Below are 20,334 nucleotides of genomic sequence, written 5' to 3' on the forward strand. Positions count from 1 at the left end.
ATAGTTGAAGTTTGTACCGAATTATTCCTAAGAAATTCCTTCCAGAATATTTTCTGGTGGCTCATTAACGTGTAAAATGGAATCGTGTGCTATGCATTATATGTAGGTATTTACGTGCTTTGGAACTATTGTATGGATTAATGGAGAGCAAAGTGTGCTAAGAACTTGAAACTGCAATATAAATTTTTATTTTATTTTTTTAATCATATTTGTCGTTAATAATTTGAATTCATGCATATTTGTCATGCTTTGGCACGGTCTCTTGGACGTGATCAATTTTTGAATGGCGTTAACTATATTTAAAATCGAAATGAAATCTAAAATCACCCACGGCACAAAAACTGATAACAGAGTAGCTATTTTACATTAAAAATTACGAAAAAGCTCCTACTTCTCCTGATTTTTTAAAATTAACTTGCTTATTTGGGTAACGGTAGAATATTCACAGCTTTCCTTTCGACTTCGAGTCATCCTAGATTTCAGGGTTGGCTAGAGCTGTAACAGAAGCAAGAATACGCATGGTTCTTGGACTGTCCTTCATCAAATATTATGATTCATGGGCGCCCATAAGCTGAATTTCAGGGGGGGGGGGGCTTGCCTGGTCTAATCGGCATTTCCAATGTTAGATACCTGTCTCGGCACCGCACCGGCGAATGCATCAAATGCCTCCAACGAGAGGCCCGGTCGACTGCCAACGAACTGTCATAACACTGCCGGCATGCCACCGCCAACCCAGGTGGTGGCGTTCTACTGACTTTGAATTAATTTGAGTCAATTCTTTATTGCGTCAACCGCAATGTTGGAGCTTTTCTTTTTACGTATTGTTAAGGATTTCGATTTTCTTGCTTAGAATCAAGTGTGGTTTTCAAAATTAAACAAATAAGTGCGCACACAAATGTCCTTGTGCTTCAAGGGTGAGTTTTTCTTCAGCACTAGTTCTTGTAGCACTTCTATTGAATAGACAATTGTCTTTCAAACAGACACCAGATTAAATTCCAGGTACTAACTTGATATTTAAACATTCATCTATTTCAAGACACCTTGATTAAGCAGAGAATCAATATTTTTTGAATCCCTGCAATAGGCAAGTGTTTACAAATATTGAGGTTTTGATTCCGTGATATAGCAGCGTTATTTGAAACGGTGGGCTATGAAAAGTCTCAAATTCCAAACTGTTAAACTCTGAATTTAACATCGAAGACCACTAATGTATTTCCTTATTTGTCGTTACACCACTGGAAGTGTAATAACTAGGAGCAGACTAGGAGGTGTCTAATGACAGGGCGGGGACCTATGTCAGACATCGATAGAAATGAATAGAAGGAAACTACAAATGCAAGTCTCCCTAATCAACATCTGAATAGTTATATCTATCATTCCACCTGGGAAATTAATTTTTCTCTACTAAATCTTTCTCTAAGTTTTCTTAATAAGTATTTCATTAGTTTTAATGTCTCAACCATATACTATGGTAACTATTTTAAATAAACAGACAGTTAATAGTAGATACCTAATTTCAATTGCAAATGTATAGCTTGACTCTAATCTTAGAAAATAAGCTACTGCCCAATCTTGAACAAAGGATCTAATTTGAATTATCTAGTCATGGATGGATTCGATCACTGCCATGTGTTTTGAAAAAGAGTAATCATATTTAAATAGGCTTGGCTATAAGACTGTGGTCAGCAAATCCTTTCTATCTGCATCAGGTCCAAACATTTGTCCAAGATCAAAAATTGTCCAAGCACTGGGTTTCAAACCTAAATCCTCTTTCATGTAGTAAATACGATCTAGCTGTTCTAGCAACTTTCACACGTTACCTCTCCCACCGCTCATAGTTGTCACATTGAGCTCTGCAGTAGGTTCTACCTTATCCCTAATGGCCCTCATAAATGACTTTTACAAAGCTGCCAACTGTAATCCAAATCAAAACTAAGTTCACATTCTTTTTTACTATATTGCCCAAGAGAACTGTCTGAGCTGTCATCAACAGTCACTGTCTGAATATTTTCAGTTTAATTTTCATCCTCAGTGCTGCCTTCTCACCAAATCTCTTCACAGCCTGCTTCTGTATTTTTCTTGCTTTTGTTTCTCCATTTTGTTCTTTTCCATCTCTTCTTTGCCTTCCTTGTAGCAAAGGCAGCTTCAGTCTTGGCTTCCACTGATGTATCAGTGAGCACGTTTGTTCTGCCCTCCTTTCTCCCTTGAAGCATTTTTTTTGTTGGTGCTGGGATGTCGTTGTTCTGGGATGACTTGTTCAGTTGTGACTATCCTATTTCAGATTGGCTGCAAAAACACAGAGCTTACTGAGAACATTTGGTGAGAGGATGACTGTACAGGTGAGGATGGGGTTGGAGTTAGAACCTCTGATAGGCTTGGAGTTAGAACCTCTGATAGGCTTGGTAATTTGTCACTAGTTTCATGCGCTAAAAAACATTTTGCTGGTCTGTATTTACTAGCAGAGATCTTCATTATCAAAATAATCTAGATTGAAAGGGGATACACCTTCCAAATCCCTTCTGGATGTTTGATGGCATGAAAGCCAAGGGGGAAGATTTTCCTATTAACCCAACTGTGATATAAATGGTTACAGTTCTTCTCGATGGTGACGGTTGTCAATGGAAAAAAAATGCTTCTAATTTTAAAATGACTTAATTCTGTTAGGTATACATAGCTGTTACATATTTCAACTATTATTCAAGAGTTTTGAATATCACAGCCATTTCGTTTCTAACAGATTTTTGCACTTCTTGATCAATCAAACAGTTCGTGGTAACGAACTGTAGTAAGGAGCGACCCGGCTCAATAGTAAACGAAACTCTAAAAAACGGAATTTTGATGCTAAAATATACATCAAAAGAATCAAATTTTCATGCTGATTTTAAATATATAAGTTTCATCAAATTTAGTCTTTGTCATCAAAAGTTACGAGCCTGGAAAAATTTGCCTTATTTTAGAAAATAGGGGAAAACACCCCCTAAAAGTCATAGAATCTTAACGAAAATCACACCATCGCATTCGGCGTATCAGAGAACCCTATAGCAACATTTTCAAGCTCCTATCTACAAAAATGTGGAATTTCGTATTTTTTGCCAGAAGACAAATCACGGGTGCGTGTTTATTTGTTTGTTTTTTTCCCAGGGGTCATCGTATCGACCAACTGGTCCTAGAATGTCGCAAGAGGGCTCATTATAACGGAAATGAAAAGTTCTAGTGCCCTTTTTAAGTGACCGAAAAAATTGGAGGGCACCTACGCCCCCTCCCACGCTCATTTTTTCTCCAAAGTCAACAGATCAAAATTTTGAGATAGACATTTTGTTCCGCATTGTCAAAAACCATAATAACTATGTCTTTGGGAATGACTTACTCCCCCACAGTCCCTGGGGGAGGGGCTGCAAGTTACAAACTTCGACCAGTGTTTACATATAATAATGGTTATTGGCAAGTGTACAGTCGTTTTCAGGGGATTTTTTTTTTGGTTTTGGGGGTGTGGTTGAGGGGAGGGGGCTATGTGGGAGGATCTTTCCTTGGAGAAATATGTCATGAGGGAACTGAAATTCAATGAAAAGGGCGTAGAATTTTCTAAAATTACTATAAAAAAAACCAATGAAAAAATAAACATGGAAAAGTTTTTTCAATTGAAAGTAAAGAGTAGCATTGAAACTTAAAACGAACAGAGATTATTACGCATATGAGGGGTTCTAAAAATACTTTAGCATAAAGAGTGAGGTATTTAGGAGGAGATAAATACCTCGCTCTTTATGCTATAGTATTTTCTAGTAATTTCAACTATTTATTCTACGGCCTTTCTGATTCAGGGGTGATTCTTAAAGAATTGGGACAAAACTTACGATTTAGTGTAAAGAACGAGGTATTAACGAGGGTACAAACCCTCTCATATACATAATAAAAATTAAAGAATATAAAAGTTTGTTACGTAAGTTAATTCTTAAGTTACGTATATTTTTTACTAATAAAAAAATTGGTTAAAAATTAAAATTTATAGTTGCCTTTTTATGTAATCGAAAAAATTGCATGGCAACTAGGCCTCTTTCCCCATCCCTTATTTCTCAAAATCGTCTGATCAAAACTAAGAGAAAGCCATTTAGCCAAAAAAGGAATTAATATGGCCAATTTCATTTTAATAATTTATGTGTGGAGAGCTAAAATCAAACATGCATTAATTCAAAAACGTTCAGAAATTACATAAACAAACTAGTTTTTTTAACTGAAAGTAAGGGGCGACATTAAAACTTAAAACGAACAGAAATTACTCCGTATATGAAATGGGTTGTCCCCTCCGCAATCCCTCGCTCTTTACGCTAAAGTTTGACTCTTTGCCACAATTCTGCTTTTTAAAACAATTAAAAGCTTTAGCGTAAAGAGCGAGGGATTGCGGAGGGGACAACCCATTTCATATACGGAGTAATTTCTGTTCGTTTTAAGTTTTAATGTCGCTCCTTACTTTCAGTTAAAAAAACAAGTTTTTTTTATGTAATAACGAAGAAGACCAGCGTCCAGCCAGCGACTCGCTAAGTTTCTAACTCATGAATAGGCCCAAATCTGATGTAAATTAAAGCTGGGATTTGAAAAAGAGTAATGAAAACAAAATGTTTGCGGTCAACAATGATCGTGCCAGCGGTGTGCCGCTGCTGCTATTCTTGCGAGCACTTATTTGTTTAATCTTTGAAAACCACACTTTATTTCTAAGTAGAAAATCGAAATCTCTAACCATACGTTTAAAGAAAAGCAACCTTGCAGTTGATTCAATGAAGAATTGACTCAAATTAATTCAAAGTCAGTGGAACGCCACCACCTGGGCTCATGGTGGTGTGCCGGCAATGTTACGAAACTTTGTTGGCAGTCGACTGGGCCTCTCGTTGAAGGCATTCGATGCAACCGCCGCTGCCAAGCCGAGGCCGATATCTAACATTGAAAGTGACGATTATATTCCCTTATCGGCACGGCGCCGGAGTTTATTTGTATAATAGAAATCTCAAAACAAAAATATAAAAATATGAGGCAGCGTCATTCAGCCAGGGGGGCTGGTGCCCCCTGCCCCACTTATGGGTGCCCCTGGAATCATCGTAGTTGTTCCTCGAACTACTTGAATGCCTTTTTTATAATTAAAACAATATTAAGGTCGAAAGCGCCAAGGACTCACCTGAAGACAGAAGCAAACCATCTCCAAGCCACGGTCTCAAAAGGTCGTAATCCTTACTTTTTTCCATATATTTCTGACTGCTGAATATGGTCTGAAAATAAAATTTTTTGGAACATTAACAAAGATACATTCTTTCACAAATCTAAGACAAAGAAGCTTGTATGGTATGGTGGTTGAAATTCTATTTTTTTTTTTTTTTTAAAGATATATTTTTCTTTTCTGCCGCTAAAGGCAGGACAAAATTACGACATTCTACTATGCTCTAGGTAGGTAGGGAAGCATACAAACCGTTGACGGTGGGTAAGGAAACTTGCATGTAACTGTTATAAAGCAACAAGCTTGCAGATATTACAAGATTAATTTATTCTCACACTACTTATAAATATTAATTTATGCAGCTAAGCCACACTAAGAGACTGCATGAAATTAGTTGAGCTACTTGAAGTTACTCATGATACATAAGTAGATTCATTATTAAAACTTGTTTTTTAACTTTGCCTGTCTAGAAACAAAGTATCAAATTTCCAAAGACCAAATCTTCAGAAAATTAAAAAACCAAAGACGCGTTTATAATATGGCATTCATGATGCAAGAAGTAGCTATGGCTATTGGCTTTTTTGGAGAGGTAGGCGGGGTCTCAAGTGCGTTCTTTCGATAAGAAGTACGGATCTAAATAATCAGAATTGGACTACCCTAGATTCCAAAAGTGCTACACCGCCCCACTCTTAAAGTTTTTTAATGCTTAATTAATTTGCAGGGGGGGAATTTGTAAGGTATTAGAATTGTGACTTTTAAGTGTGTGTTTACAAAATTATTTTGACACTTTTATAACTTTTTTTGGCTCGTCACCTTCGTATAAATGTAAGCGAAAATTGCCCGGATGCCAAATGCAGGCAGAGAATAGTCACTTCCTGAAAAACCTCTCCCAAAAAGATGGGAATTCTGATTTAAAATAGCACTACCTAAGACTTCAGGCACCAGTTCCTCTAGTTTAAATAGCTACTCCCCAGCTCTTACAATTAGTGTTTCACTACTGCATTGATGCGTACAAATGACTGAAGTCCCAAATGAACCGAACTAATCAATTGCCAAATGATCGCCTACAAAAGCATTTAATTATGTCTGGGATGCACAAACCATTTGACATGTGCTCAGAAAATGGTAAGTATGGCATACTGCTTTTCAACCATGTCCTGCTGATTGGGCATTTGAAAGTGGCACGATCGCTTTTTCCGCTTTAAAAAGGCAAAAGAGTTTCCAGTTTTCGTTTCGAGCACACATCCCTCTAATTTTCGTAATTTCTAAGACTACTGACTCAAAATATTACCCAGTGTGAAAAAACAAGAGCTAAGAGCTCATACGGCACTTGTGACGAGGCCGTAAGAGCAAAGAGCCAAGAGCTCATATGGTATGAGCTCTATCGAAATTCTAAGAATCAATGGATTGATTTCAAAAGAAAATCAGAGGCTTAATGCCTGTCGGGATTTAAAATGAGAACTCTGAGACACGAGGTCCTTCTAAATATCAAAATTCATCAAAATCCGATCAGCCACTCGTAAGTTAAAAATACCTCATTTTTTCTCATTTTCCCTCTTCCTTCAGCCCCCTCCCAGATTGTCGAATCGTGGAAAACGACTTTATCAAGTCAATTTGTGCAGGTCCCTGACACGCCTAAGAGAGGCCCTCCCCCAAAGAGATTGGATCCAGTCGGGTTACGTCAATCACGTATCTATGACATGTGCTTATTCTACCCACCAAGTTTCATCCCAATCTCTCCACACTAAGCGCTTTCCAAGATTTCCGGTTTCCCCCTCCAACTCCCCCCAATGTTACCAGACCTGGTCAGGATTTAAAAATAAGAGCTCTGAGAAATAAGTTCCTTCTAAATATCAAATTTCATTGAGATCTGGTCACCTGTTCTTCAGTTAAAAATTCCTCAATTTTTCTAATTTTTCAGAATTAATGCCTCCCCACAACTACCCCAAAGAGAGCAGATCCGTTCCAATCATGTAAATCACGTAACTAGAACTTGTGCTTATTCTTCCCATCAAGTTTCATCCCGATCTCTTTACTCTAAGCGTTTTCCAAGATTTCCCGTTTTCAAGATTTCTGTTTCCCCCTCTCCAACCCCTATGTCTCCGGATCCGATTCGAATTGAAAATAGAGCATCTGAGACATAAAATCTTTCTGTATGTCAAGTTTCATTAAGATCCGATCACCCATCCGTAAGATAAAGATACCTCAATTTTCACGTTTTCCAAAATTTTCCGGTTTCTCCTTCCAACTCCCCCCAATGTCACCGGATCTGGTCGGGATTTCTAATAACAGCTGTGAAGCACAAGATCCTTCTAAATATCACATTTCATTAAGATCTGATCACCCATTCGTAAGTTACAAACACCTCATTTTTTCTATTTTTTTCGAATCCCCCCCCCCAGCTCCCCTAAAGAGAGCGGATCCGGTCCGGTTATGTCAGTCGGATCTTGAACTTGTGCTTATTCTTCCCACCAAGTTTCATCCTGATCTCTCCGCTGTAAGCCTTTTCCAAAATTTCCGGTTCCATGGAAATTTTTCCCAGAAATCAAAACACGCTGAAAATTTCCCCTGTACAGTAGGTTTTTCTGATACTCTGGATCTGATGGTGTGATTTTCATCAGAATTCTTTGACTTTCAGGGAAAGTCAAAGGAAAGTCTTTCTGTTTCGCCCCTTTTTCGAAAATCAGGCAAATTTTCTCAAGCACTTTGTTTTGTATGGGTAGAATTAAGCTTAATGAATCCTATATATTTAAAATCGGCATAATAAGCCTATCCTTTGGATATTTCTATTGATATCGAGATCTCGTTTTTTAGAGTTTCGGTTACTATTAAGCCGTGTCGCTCCTTACAGTTCGTTGTCACGAACTGTTTTGAACTGGTTAAGTTTCCTTCGATGCGTTGGTAACACTGAGAGATTAATTATGATGGGACTAAACAATAATAAACATTGCCACACACAGTGGCGCATCCAGGGTTTATATTTGGAAAGGGGAGGGGGTCACAATGAGACTTCAAAAAACAAATGAAAAATTTGTTGATTTGTATTTTTATTACGTTTTTACGAGTCGGACAAAAACTTCAAGGGGAGGTTCAAACCCTGCACCCCCCCCCCTGGGTGTCTCGTGCTAGAGAAACACAATTCAGTTCTTACATTGATCTTAGATTAGCTAATTAGAAAGAAGTTAATGTAATTCCAATGTATCCTATCCTAAGGCTATTCCAATCTAAGGCTATCTATCCCAATCCTAAGGCTTTTAAGATTTAAAAAAAATTAAGTTGAAAAAAATAGAATTAGCAGTAAAGTTGAAACTTAAAACGGACAAAAATTAATGTTTCACAGTTTATACAGCATATGTGTACAAAAAAAATTGCTCAAATAAACTGACTCCTAATATTCCCCTTTTTCAGCAGAATTCAAAAAAGTAGTGCTTTCCTAAAAACAAAAAATTCACCCCAAAAAAATATTCTCTTACAACTAGAAAGTTTTTGAGTAGCCTGAAGAGAACACGAGACTAAATAAAACGTTTTCATTAAGTTTTCACCGGCCATGATATTGGTAAATTTACTAATATAATTTTAGTTCTTAGAAAAAATCCAGCAATCCCAGTTTTCTGGCTAGTCAGCTTTTAAGAAAATGCTTATAGTGGGAAGACGGCTATTTTGTTGAAAGATTTCTTGAACAAAAGCTTCAGAAAGCCAATATTGACAGCTAATTCTTCTTACCAATAATACACAGACGTTTTGCACAGTGGGCAGTACATCTGGACTTACGTCATATTTTCTCTCCATTTCTCTTTCGCAAATTTACTTGCTTACCAAACAAGCTCTCAAGAATATTAAAAAGGAGTGCCTATACTACAATAAATCATGCTCAAAGTCCAGCGACCATAAGGAAAGTGGAAAATGTCCATGCTTAATTAAGACTGTTTGTTCAATTGAAACTTGAAGGTCGTTCCAGTTGCGTGTAAGATTGGAATCAATTTTTTGTGCAGCCAGGGACTTCATGAAGAGCAAAGAAAGGAAGCACGTCCTCGAGATGGGACAAAAACCTTACATAGGAAATACAAGCCCTAAAAGCGCCAGCTTGTAAATGCTTATTTGAGCTCATATTGTCAATGAAAATTCTCAGCAATTAAAGATTTTCCGTTCGGTTTCACTAGATTATCTAAGGGTCATAGCGTTTCTGAATCAGCGTTGAAATGAACGAATATTAGAAAAATGAATTTCGATGAATTAAGACTTAATTTTAGAATAATTTAACTGAATAACTGAATAATTTAACTGAATAACGACTTCATTAACTGAGTGAATGACGAATCAGCACACGGAATGGACGATGTCTTATTAAAAATTAGTACATAGTGCAGGCTATTAATTTTTAAATGTTGGTACGTCTTGTTTGTATGTATTTCAGGCTTGAACAGTGAGACTATAAGCCTAAGCCTTGATATTTTTACAGCATTCAGATATATTTAACCACAACATATGTATGTGTATTACAAGTGTTATGCAAAAGTTTGTATTTCTTTGTCCTTGAAAATCCCGATTTTATTAATAGGTAGTTGTACTGGCCTACACCGCAATAATTAATCCATAATTATCTTTAGACGTAAGTCGTCAAGACTTTCTCTTGTAGGTGAAGCAATCTCGTTAGTTGGGCTCCAATTCAAATTCGTAAATACCTAAGATGTTTTTGGTAGAATATTGTGTGCAAAGAAATAAAACAGCATATAACAAAAGAAAGATGCTAAAAGTAAATTGTGAGACAAAGCATAAATAACGTATTTTTTAGTGGTTTAAACTTAAGATATAACATTTGATTCACACAAAAATTAACTAGAATCTGAAAATTTGGGGCTTTCTTTTTGAATAGGTTTCAAAATACATGTAATTAAGGTACTTATATGGTAAACCCCCAACCGCTCAAGTTGTTCGTTCATTGAAGCATTGCAGAATCGGTTTTTTCGCTAGTTTCTTTTAGCTTAGCGTGAGACTACAAGACATAGAAAAGTGACAGAATAGATATAGGAAAATATATAATGTGGGCTTTATATTTACACATGAAGGGGGGGGGGGTAGTAAAGTATTTGGACAGTTTGAAATTAGAAAACAATTAGTACTGCATAATATGCAAAATAATTGTACCTAACACGTCATGCATGCAGACCCGCTATACTCTACTCCCAGCCCATCCCCCTTAATGTGCACATATATAGCCCAAATGTGTTCCTAAAGTATTATATTTTTTATCATACTTAGGTATATTTCATTAGGATTGAGCGTCAGAGAAACATACCAGATTAATATTAGGTTGGGAGTATATCATACAAGTACCATAATTAATTCTTTAGTTGGTATAATATTCAGTTTTAAAGAGTGAGGATTAATCACCCACCATAAGGGTAACCAAGCCTTTATGTTTCAAGCAAAAATCCTGCCACAAAATTCAAATGTTTGAGAATTCCTGTTGTATCTTGTAATCATTTCCTGATTTAATCTTTATTTTATTTTATCAACTGTCAATTTAAAAAAAGGCTCAGCCTTCTGAAGGCTCAGCAACCAAATCTGTCTGAGTAAGCAATCAAAAGTCAAGTTTGATTAGTCTTGTCATTAAGCATGCTAGCTAACTTTGAACATACAAGGACTCTCGAAAAAATGTGAAACCTGAGGAACAAAGTTGTCACTAGAACATTTTTGCAGCCTAAATAATTTCAGCATAGGAGTCATTTTCGAATCAATCAAACAGTTCGTGGTAACGAACTGTAGTAAGGAGCGACCCGGCTCAATAGAAACCAAAACTCTAAAAAATGGAATTTTGATACCAATAGCTACATCAAAAGAATCGCATTTTAATGCTGATTTTAAATATATAAGTTTCATCACGTTTAGTCTTACGCACCAAAAGTTACGAGCCTGAGAAAATTTGTGTTATTTTAGAAAATAGGGGGAAACACCCCCTAAAAGTCATAGAATCTTAACGAAAATTACACCATCAGATTCAGCGTATCAGAGAACCCTACTGTAGAGGTTTAAAGCTCCTATCTACAAAAATGTGGAATTTTATATTTTTTGCCAGAAGGCAGATCACGGATGCGTTTTTATTTGTTTGTTTTTTTTTGTTTTTTTTTTTCCCAGGGGTGATCGTATCGACCCAGTTGTCCTAGAATGTTGCGAGAGGGCTCATTCTAACGGAAATGAAAAGTTCTAGTGCCCTTTTTAAGTGACCAAAAAAATTGGAGGGCACCTAGGCCCCCTCCCACGCTAATTATTTTCCCAAAGTCAACGGATCAAAATTCTGAGATAGCCATTTTATTCAGCATAGTCGAAAAACCTTATAACTATGTCTTTGGGGACGACTTCCTCCACCACCCCCGTGGGAGGGGCTACAAGTTACAAACTTTGACCAGCGCTTACATATAATAATGGTTATTGGGAAGTGTACAGGTGTTTTCAGGAGGATTTTTTGGTTGGGGGGAGGGGTTGAAAAGAGAGGGATATACTGGGGGAACTTTCCATCGAGGAATTTGTCATGGGGAAAGAAAATTTCCATGAAGGGAGCGCAGGATTTACTAGCATTATTTAAAAAAAAACAATGAAAAAATAAATATGAAAAAGTTTTTTCAGCCGGAAGTAAGGGGCAGCATTAAAACTTAAAACGAACAGAAATTATTACCCATATGAGGGGCTCACCTCCTCTTAATACCTCGCTCTTTACGCTAAAGTATTTTTAGTAATGTCAACTATTTATTCTACGGCTTTTGTATTCAGGGGTCATTCTTAATGAATTGGGCCAAAATTTAAGATTTAGTGTAAAGAGAGAGGTACTGACGAGGAGGCGAACCCTCTCATATGTGTAATAAAAACATGAGAATAAAAAATTCTTTACGTAAGCTAGTTTATAAGTTACGTATATCTTTTACTAATAAAAAGATTCGTAAAAAATTAAAAGTTCTAGTTGCCTTTTTATTAACCAAAAAATTGGAGGGCAACTAGGCTTCCTCCCCCGCTCTTTTTTCTCAAAATCATTCGATCAAAATTATGAGAAAGCCATTTAGCCAAAAAAAGAAAAAAATATATGCAAATTTCGTTTTAATTATTTATGTGCGGAAAGCCAAAATCAAAACATGCATTTATTCAAAAACGTTCAGAAATTAAATAAAAAAACAAGTTTTTTCAACTGAAAGTAAGGAGCGACATTAAAACTTAAAACGAACAGAAATTACTTCGTATATAAAAGGGGCCGCTTCCTCATCAACGCCCCGCTCTTTAAGCTAAAGTTTTTACTGTTTTGAAAAGAAGAGTTGAGAGAAAGAGTCAAACTTTAGCGTAAAGAGCGGGGCGTTGATCAGGAAGCAGCCCCTTTTATATACGAAGTAATTTCTGTTCGTTTTAAGTTTTAATGTCGCTCCTTACTTTCAGTTGAAAAAACTTGTTTTTTTATTGAATTCCTAAAAAAAGGCAGTGGCGCAGCAAGGGGGCAAAGGGATACACTTATCCCCGAGTACTGCATCGATTTGAGCTCAATTCAAAAAATACATATGCCCTATATTTTATGAAAGATTTGCCACTTACACTGTTAATGGCTCTGATTGCATTCTAGGGCATATGAAGAGGATGGCCCCCAGGGCTGTTCCTAGAGCTACTGGAAAATGGGGCGAAGATACCCTCAGCTCATCCTGCCCAGATCGTCCTCGTCCCCTTTGAACGGCATTAACAACCGTCCCGTGTGAATGATGTTACACAGGGTATTATTTGTTCACTCAAATTGTTGAAATTGCCCTTTATTATAATGACAAACTTGTTTTTACGATCTTGTAGTGAATAAAGGAGTGCCTACTAGAAAGCTCCTAGGTTGTTTTAAAACTAGCTAACATATCTTTTTTCTTGACAGGAAGGTATGCAGCATCTGGAATAATATAATGGTTACAAGTCCGGCTAGACTAGTTTTCAATTCAGGAAAAAAAAAGAAAAAAAAAAAAAACCTATCCAATGACCAGCTTATTTGGCACATTAAATTATTTGCAATTGCAAGGGATTTTACCTTGTACTCTTAGTGAGAACTTGGTGTTGTTTCTCAAACAGTTCGTCGTAATGAACTGTAGTAAGGAGCGACCCGGCTCAATAGTAACCGAAACTCTAAAAAACGGAATTTTGATACCAATAGTTTTTGATACCAATACACTCCCTAAAAGTAATCGAATCTTAACAAAAATCACATCATAAGATTCAACGTATCAGAGAACCCTTCTATGGAAGTTTCAAGCTCTCATCTACAAATTTGTGAAATTTTGTATTTTTTTCGAGAAGACCGATCACGGATGTGTGTTGATAGCTATAGTTTTTTTATATCAATAATTTTTTTATATCAAAAAATAGAATTTTGATACCAATAGCTTTTGATACCAATACACCCCCTAAAAGTAATTGAATCTTTAAAAAATCACACCATAAGATTCAGCGCATCAGAGAACCATACTGAGGAAGTTTCAAGCTCTCATCTACAAAAATGTGGAATTTTGTATTTTTTGCGAGAAGACCGATAACGGATGTGTGTTTTTTCTTTTTTCTTTTTTTTCCAGGGGTGATCGTATCGACCTTGTGGTCCTAAACTGTTGCGAGAGGGTTCATTCTAACGAAAATTAAGAGTTATAATGCCCTTTTTAAGTGACCGAAAAATTGGAGTGCACCTGGGCCCCCTCCCACGCTCATTTTTTCCCAAAGTCACCAGATTAAAATTTTGAGATAACCAATTCATTCAACATAGTCGAAAAACCTAATAACTATGTATTTGGGGACGACATAATCCCCCACAGCCCCCGGGGGAGGGGTTGCAAGTTACAAACTTTGGCAATTGTTTACATATAGTAATGGTTATTGGGAAGTGTACAGACGTTTTCAGGGGGACTTTTTCGCGGTGGGGGGTCGGGGGATGGGGTTGCGTGGGAGGATCTTTCCATGGATGAATCTATCACGAGGGAAGAGAATTTCCATGAAGAGGGCGCAGGATTTTCTAGCATTATTTAAAAAAAAAGAGAAAATAAAAAAAAGTTTTTGTAACTGCAAGTAAGGAACAGCATTAAAACTTAAAACGAACAGAATTTATTACGTATATAAGGGGTTCTACTCCTCAATACTTCACTCTTTACGCTAAAGTATTTTTAGCAATTTCAACTATTTATTCTACGACCTTATTCAGGGGTCATTGTTAAAAAAAAATTGGAACAAAACTTAAGCCTTAGTGTAAAGAGCGAGGTATTGACGAGGGAACGAACCCCCTCATATACATAATAAAAATACACAACTATAGAATTTCATTACATAATTTAATTCGTAAGTTATGTATATTTTTACTTATAAAAACGTTCGTAAAAAAATTAAAAGTTCTAGTTACCTTTTTAAATAACCGAAAACTGGAGGGCAACTAGACCTCCTCCTCCACCCCTTCTTTTTATCAAAATCGTCCGATCCAAACTATGAGAAAGCCATTTAGCCAAAAAAAAGTAATACACAATTTTGTTTTAATTATTCATTTACGACGAACCAAAATCAAAACATGCATTAATTCAAAAACGTTCAGAAATTAAATAAAAAAACAAGTTTCTTCAACTGAAAGTAAGGAGCGTCATTAAAACTTAAAAAAACAGAAATTATTCCATATATGAAAAGGAATGTCCCCTTCTCGATACCTCGCTCTTTACGCTAAAGTTTTTTATTGTTTTAAAAAGTAGAGTTGTGAGAAAGAGTAAAACTTTACGTAAAGAGGGGGCATAGAGAATGGGGCAACCCCTTTCATATACGGAATAACCAAATCACAACTCTACTTTTTAAAACAATAAAAAATATTAGCGTAAATAGCGAGGCGTCGAGGAGGGGATAACCCCTTTCATATACGGAATAATTTCTGTTCGGTTTAAGATTTTTTGACGCTCCTTACTTTCAGTTGAAAATACTTTTTTATTTTTATTTAATCATACATAGCAGAGGGTAAATTGTGTCTTAGAATCAAATGAACCCAGTTTAGACCTAGCTGCATACGGAGCACGGATCTCCAAGTGACTCACAATTTGTTGACGAGCCCAAAACCTAACAAGGAAGATAAATTATTCCGGAAGAAAACATTTCGCTTCCCTTTATTTTAGCTTTAAGTAGAATTTCCCGTACTGCAAGGATAAATTTTAGGCTCACTGAATTTTTTTTTATCTAATAGGACACTGAAGAGAGCATTTTGTTGCTATTCTCATCAAAGTCTCTGGATTAGTGTTGGGAGATAATTTGATTAAATGATATATCAATACATCTATATTTTTACTTCGATATTTGATAATCAATATATCGATTTCGATGTTTTTTATTCTTTTTTTTTACTCAGATTACCTTTAGGGCTTGGCAAAATTCAATAACAAAGGAATTCAGTAACAAAATGAGAATTTTGCACAATATTTTTCCAACTTTTGAACAAAATACAGAAGAACTTCTATTACATGAACAAATATTACAAAAACCTTGATTTGGAATTCCTAGGACTCAGGACAAAGAAAATAAGCTACTGGCTATTTTTGGTTATTCAAATCAGTAACTTGTCAATATTTTCTTCTGAAAATTGGTTCAGGCTTTCAATGATTAAATAAATGAAAATTTTTCAACTGAAAGTAAGGAGCAACACTAAAACTTACAATAACAGAAATTGTTGCAGACAGTTCCATCAGAAAAGTAATTTTTAGCCTAATTTCGTTTGAAAAAAGACTTGTTTTTCTTCTAATTTCTAACCGTTTTTCAAAATATGCCAGAAATAATTCCTTTGTAAAAAATTTTCCCTGGAAATTTTCTTCTCCTAATTTCTTCAATGGAAAATTTGTCCCCGTGAAATTCCCCCACGGAGAATCTCTCCCGAAGAATATCTCACCTCCCCACGAAAAAATCCCCCAGACAATCGCAACTCCTTTGAAAATTTTCTCGAGGCAATATTCCTGGAATATCCCCACATTTGAAATTAAATTTGCAAAAAAGAAAGTAAATCAAATGAATTTTGTATAAAATAGAATTTTGTATAAGAATTCTGATAAATTCCCCCGTGTATAGTTTCCCTTTGAAAGTTGTCCCTCGGAAACTTCCCTCCCTATGGAAAATTCTCCCCTTGGAAAATCCCCCCACAGGAAATTCCCCACATAAAATTCACTCTCCCCAAAAATGTCTGTTCACTTTTCAATAACAAAACCATATGTAAACACTAGACAAATTTCATAGCTTATAACCATTTTCTCCACGGACTTGCAGGGTCGTGTCATACCCAAGGCATGATACTAGACTTTTCAACTATGCTGATCAAAATGGCTATCTCGAAATATTGATCCGATGACTTGGGTAAAAAAGCACCATAGGAGGGAGGGGAATCTAGTTGCCCACCAATCAGTTTGTTCGTGAATTGGGAAACTAGAACTGTAATTTCCTTTCGAGCGAGCCCTCTCCCGATTTTAGTTGACTATTAGTTCGGTACAATCTGCCTGGCAAAAAAAAAAAAATAATAAAACAGAACAATTAAATACTCGTCCGTGATCTTTCTTCAAAACTTACAAAAATTTCACATATCCTCAGATGGAAAATCTTTCCTTTGGAAATATTTTCTTTGGTTCCCATTGATGCGATTGTTTTTAATGAAAAACGGCTTGCGGACAGCGGATGTCAGAAAATCGCAAAAAATGTTCACACGGAAACAGTTAACTGCGGCCGTTGAACGGCAAACAATATTACAAGATATTTAAAAGGTAAATGCTCGTCCTGGCCGAGTGGGTTGGTGCACAGGATTCAAAATCCATTGTCTGAGAGGACGCGGGTTCGAGTCCCAGTGTACCCAATTCTTCAGTTTGGGACGGGGGTCAGTGGCGTGACTCTGTAAGCTTAGCCAGAGTCGACCCAGCTCTAAACGGGTACCTGGAGAAATCTGGGGAAGGTAAACAGGAAGGGTGTGTGAAAGCACAGGATGGCTGGCCCCCAACCCCCCATTGCACTTCCTGGCTGAATGGCCAAGAAACGGAGATCAGCACCGCCGGTACGGACTGTAAAGTCTAATACCGTATCCTTTACCTTTTTACCTTTTAAATGCACAGTAATATGCTAAATCAAGGTCTAGAAACCAAGAAGAACATTCAAAGGGCTAAACTGTGAAGGGCTAAATGTTTTGTCAAATATTAACGGAAAACTTCAGATAAATTTGATTAGTTTCTCCGTTACTTGCAATTTTTGGGTATACAAAGCTATCATCAATTCAGAATAACGGATGCGATTTTCAACGGCTCAGTAGAAATATTTAAATGCAGCCATTGAACCGTTGTGGCTTATAAACTTGCAGTAGAAACGGAAGAAATTTGACGGGTCACGCATTAATGGGAACCCAGGGTTATAGTATGGTTCTCTGATAAGCCGAATCTGTAATTTTTTTTTAAGACAAATTGAATTTTTAAGGGTAACCCGCCCTTTCTCAAAAATCATACAAGCTTTCTCAGGCTTTTACCTTTTGATGGGCAACATAAAACTTCATGAATTTTATATATTTGGAGTCGGCATAAAAAAATCAAACTCAGTTGATATATCTAGTGTTATAAAAATTTTGTGTTTTACAGTTTCTGAGTTGCTCTTTACTTACAGTATGTTGGCATGAACTATTTGATTAGCTAATCAGGCTTGGGATTCACACTCAGAAAGGACATTGGTGGCGGACATGGACAATAATTTTATGAAAACTTTGCACAAGTATTTCTGAGCCCCCTATTACAAGACTTCTACGACCTGAGTGGATCAGTTTTTCTTGAAACTAAAGACTTCCTACTGACAATCTAGAGACCCGTGACAGATGCAGCTGCTGACGAAGTTTGCCTTGCATTGAATAATGAAATTTCATCATGTGATCCCCACAAACTGTCTTGATTCTTAATTCTGCATTTGTATCCACTGATACAGATTCCCAACTGTACATATTCCCAATCCATATATTTTGCTATTTTATTCTCAACTTGGAGAAGATCGTCAGGGGTAATATGCAATTTATAGAGAGTGTGATTTGAACAAGGCCTATATGCTTAGAAGGTATTTTATCTAGCCTAGCCTTTTGGAGATTCTCAGCAACATCTGAGAGCCCACCCTCACTTAACGTAGTTTGAGAACAGGCAATGCCATCTTATGGATATAGTTGTGCATGCTGTGCATCTTCTTATATGAGTCAGTATACTGAATGGATTAATCTTCTCTCGGCTCTTTGCGAAACAAATTTCTATGTTAGATCTTTTCTGCTAGACATCCACTGGTAGATACCGGGAAAAGCCGAAATTATATCGTTTCCGATATCGATATTTATGTTTCGATATTCGACATCGATATTCGGTTCGATATATCGACATATTGATATCCGATATCGCCCAAAACTACCCTGGATCGCTTATCTGAGCCGAATGAATTTTTATTTTCTGAGAAAATAAAAACGGCCTGAAAATTAATATCATAGTCCTCAGCTTTTCTTAAGAACATCGTTTTCTGTCACACTGTGTGACATCTTTGCAGACTGATAAGCAGAAAAACGGGCCTATTTAGTTGCACAAAGTCATTTAAATCTTCAAATCCGTTGAATAGATAACTCTACTAACTATATTAATCGGGTCTAATTAAACAACTATATTAACTGATCAATTGTATTCTGAAAATCCTATATTGATTACCATTAAGTTATATTCATATTTCAGCGCCTTTTAGATAAGTTTAGGACATTTTAACCCGAAAAGCCATTTTGTTCGAAGCTACCCTTGAACGCAGGCATGGCGGCAGTTTTTTCGCTGGAGGGGGGAGGGAAACTTAAAAAAGTACCAAACATAGACAAATTAAACGGACAAATTAAAAGAATCCAGTTTAGAAGAGGTTTACCAAAAACTATGTATTTGAACAAGAAACGGTGGCTATAGGCCTATGTATTTTGTTCCATACTATACTGAGTCTCAAGACCCCACAAGCCCCTTCCACTTTTTCAAACTTGCTCGTTTTGAAGCCATGAGTAAAAAATTGACTTAAAAGACTTCTACCTAAATGTGTATATTTATGCCAAAAAATGATGGCTATGTGTATTTTGCTTGAATCTATACAAAGTTTTCTTTGAAAATACAGTTTAAGAACGAGTTCTACAGTGGGCAGCGTCCCCCCCCCCACGAAAAATGCCCCCGCGGAAAATATTCCCCCGGTGGAAAGTACTCCCCAAGAAAATATCCTGTGGAAAATATCCCCCTTACCCCGTGAAAAATGAGCTTTTCGAAATTTGAGAATCTTATTTGAGTTTAATTTTTTTTTTTCATAGAGGGAAGGAATTTTGGTACTTGTGTACAATTTGAAATCAGAAAATAATTCTTACTTTATAATCAGACCCGTTAAACTTTAACCCCACCCCCTAATGTGCAAATATATAGCCTAAATCTGTTTCTAAAGTAACGAAGAAACTAACGAAGAAACTGGTTTGTTCTCGACTTTTATACAGCGTAAACTTGAGTGAGTGGCGTATAATGCACAAGTACTGGAATTCTTCATGGAGAGAGAGCCGTATTTCCCGGTATTATTTACCAAAAATGATCAAAAATTAGTTTTAAAAAACAAGTTTTTTCAACTGAAAGTATGGAGCAAACTCAAACATAAAACAAACAGAAATTATTACGTATACGAAATGAGTTTCCCTTCCACAAGACCATGCTCTTTTGAATTATTAAATAAAAAAAAACAAGTTTTTTAAACTGAAAGTAAGGAGTTTGACTTTCTCTCAATTCTTCTTTTTAAAACAGTAATAAACTTTAGCGTAAAGAGTGAGGAAACAGCCCCTTTCATATACGAAGTAATTTCTACACGTTTTAAGTTTTAGCGTCGCTCCTTACTTTCAGTTAAAATTAAAATTAAATTTAATTTCTGAACGTTTGTAAACTAATGCATGTTTTGATTTTGGCTCTCCACAGAGGAATAATTAAAACGAAATTTGCATATTTTTTTTTTCGACTAAATGGCTTTCTCATAATTTTGATCGAATGATTTTGAGAAAAAAGAGCGGGGAAGGAAGCCTAGTTGCCCTCCGATTTTTTGGTTAATTAAAAAGGCAACTAGAACTTTTAATTTTT

At 36.3% G+C, this 20,334-nt stretch overlaps 1 protein-coding gene across 6 annotated transcripts in view; it reads right to left on the reverse strand.

Moving 5' to 3' along the window:
* LOC136033081 (cytochrome P450 4C1-like) overlaps positions 1 to 20,334 on the reverse strand; it is a 183,052-nt gene that overhangs the window by 87,475 nt on the left and 75,243 nt on the right. For all 6 annotated transcript variants that reach the window (XM_065713683.1, XM_065713682.1, XM_065713684.1 and 3 more), the window contains one exon: positions 5,165 to 5,255. In XM_065713683.1, the coding sequence (XP_065569755.1) occupies positions 5,165 to 5,255 (91 nt within the window). The remainder of the gene's footprint in view (positions 1 to 5,164; positions 5,256 to 20,334) is intronic.

Source organism: Artemia franciscana, chromosome 11 (assembly GCF_032884065.1).
Source record: "Artemia franciscana chromosome 11, ASM3288406v1, whole genome shotgun sequence".
NCBI classification, from domain to species: domain Eukaryota; kingdom Metazoa; phylum Arthropoda; class Branchiopoda; order Anostraca; family Artemiidae; genus Artemia; species Artemia franciscana.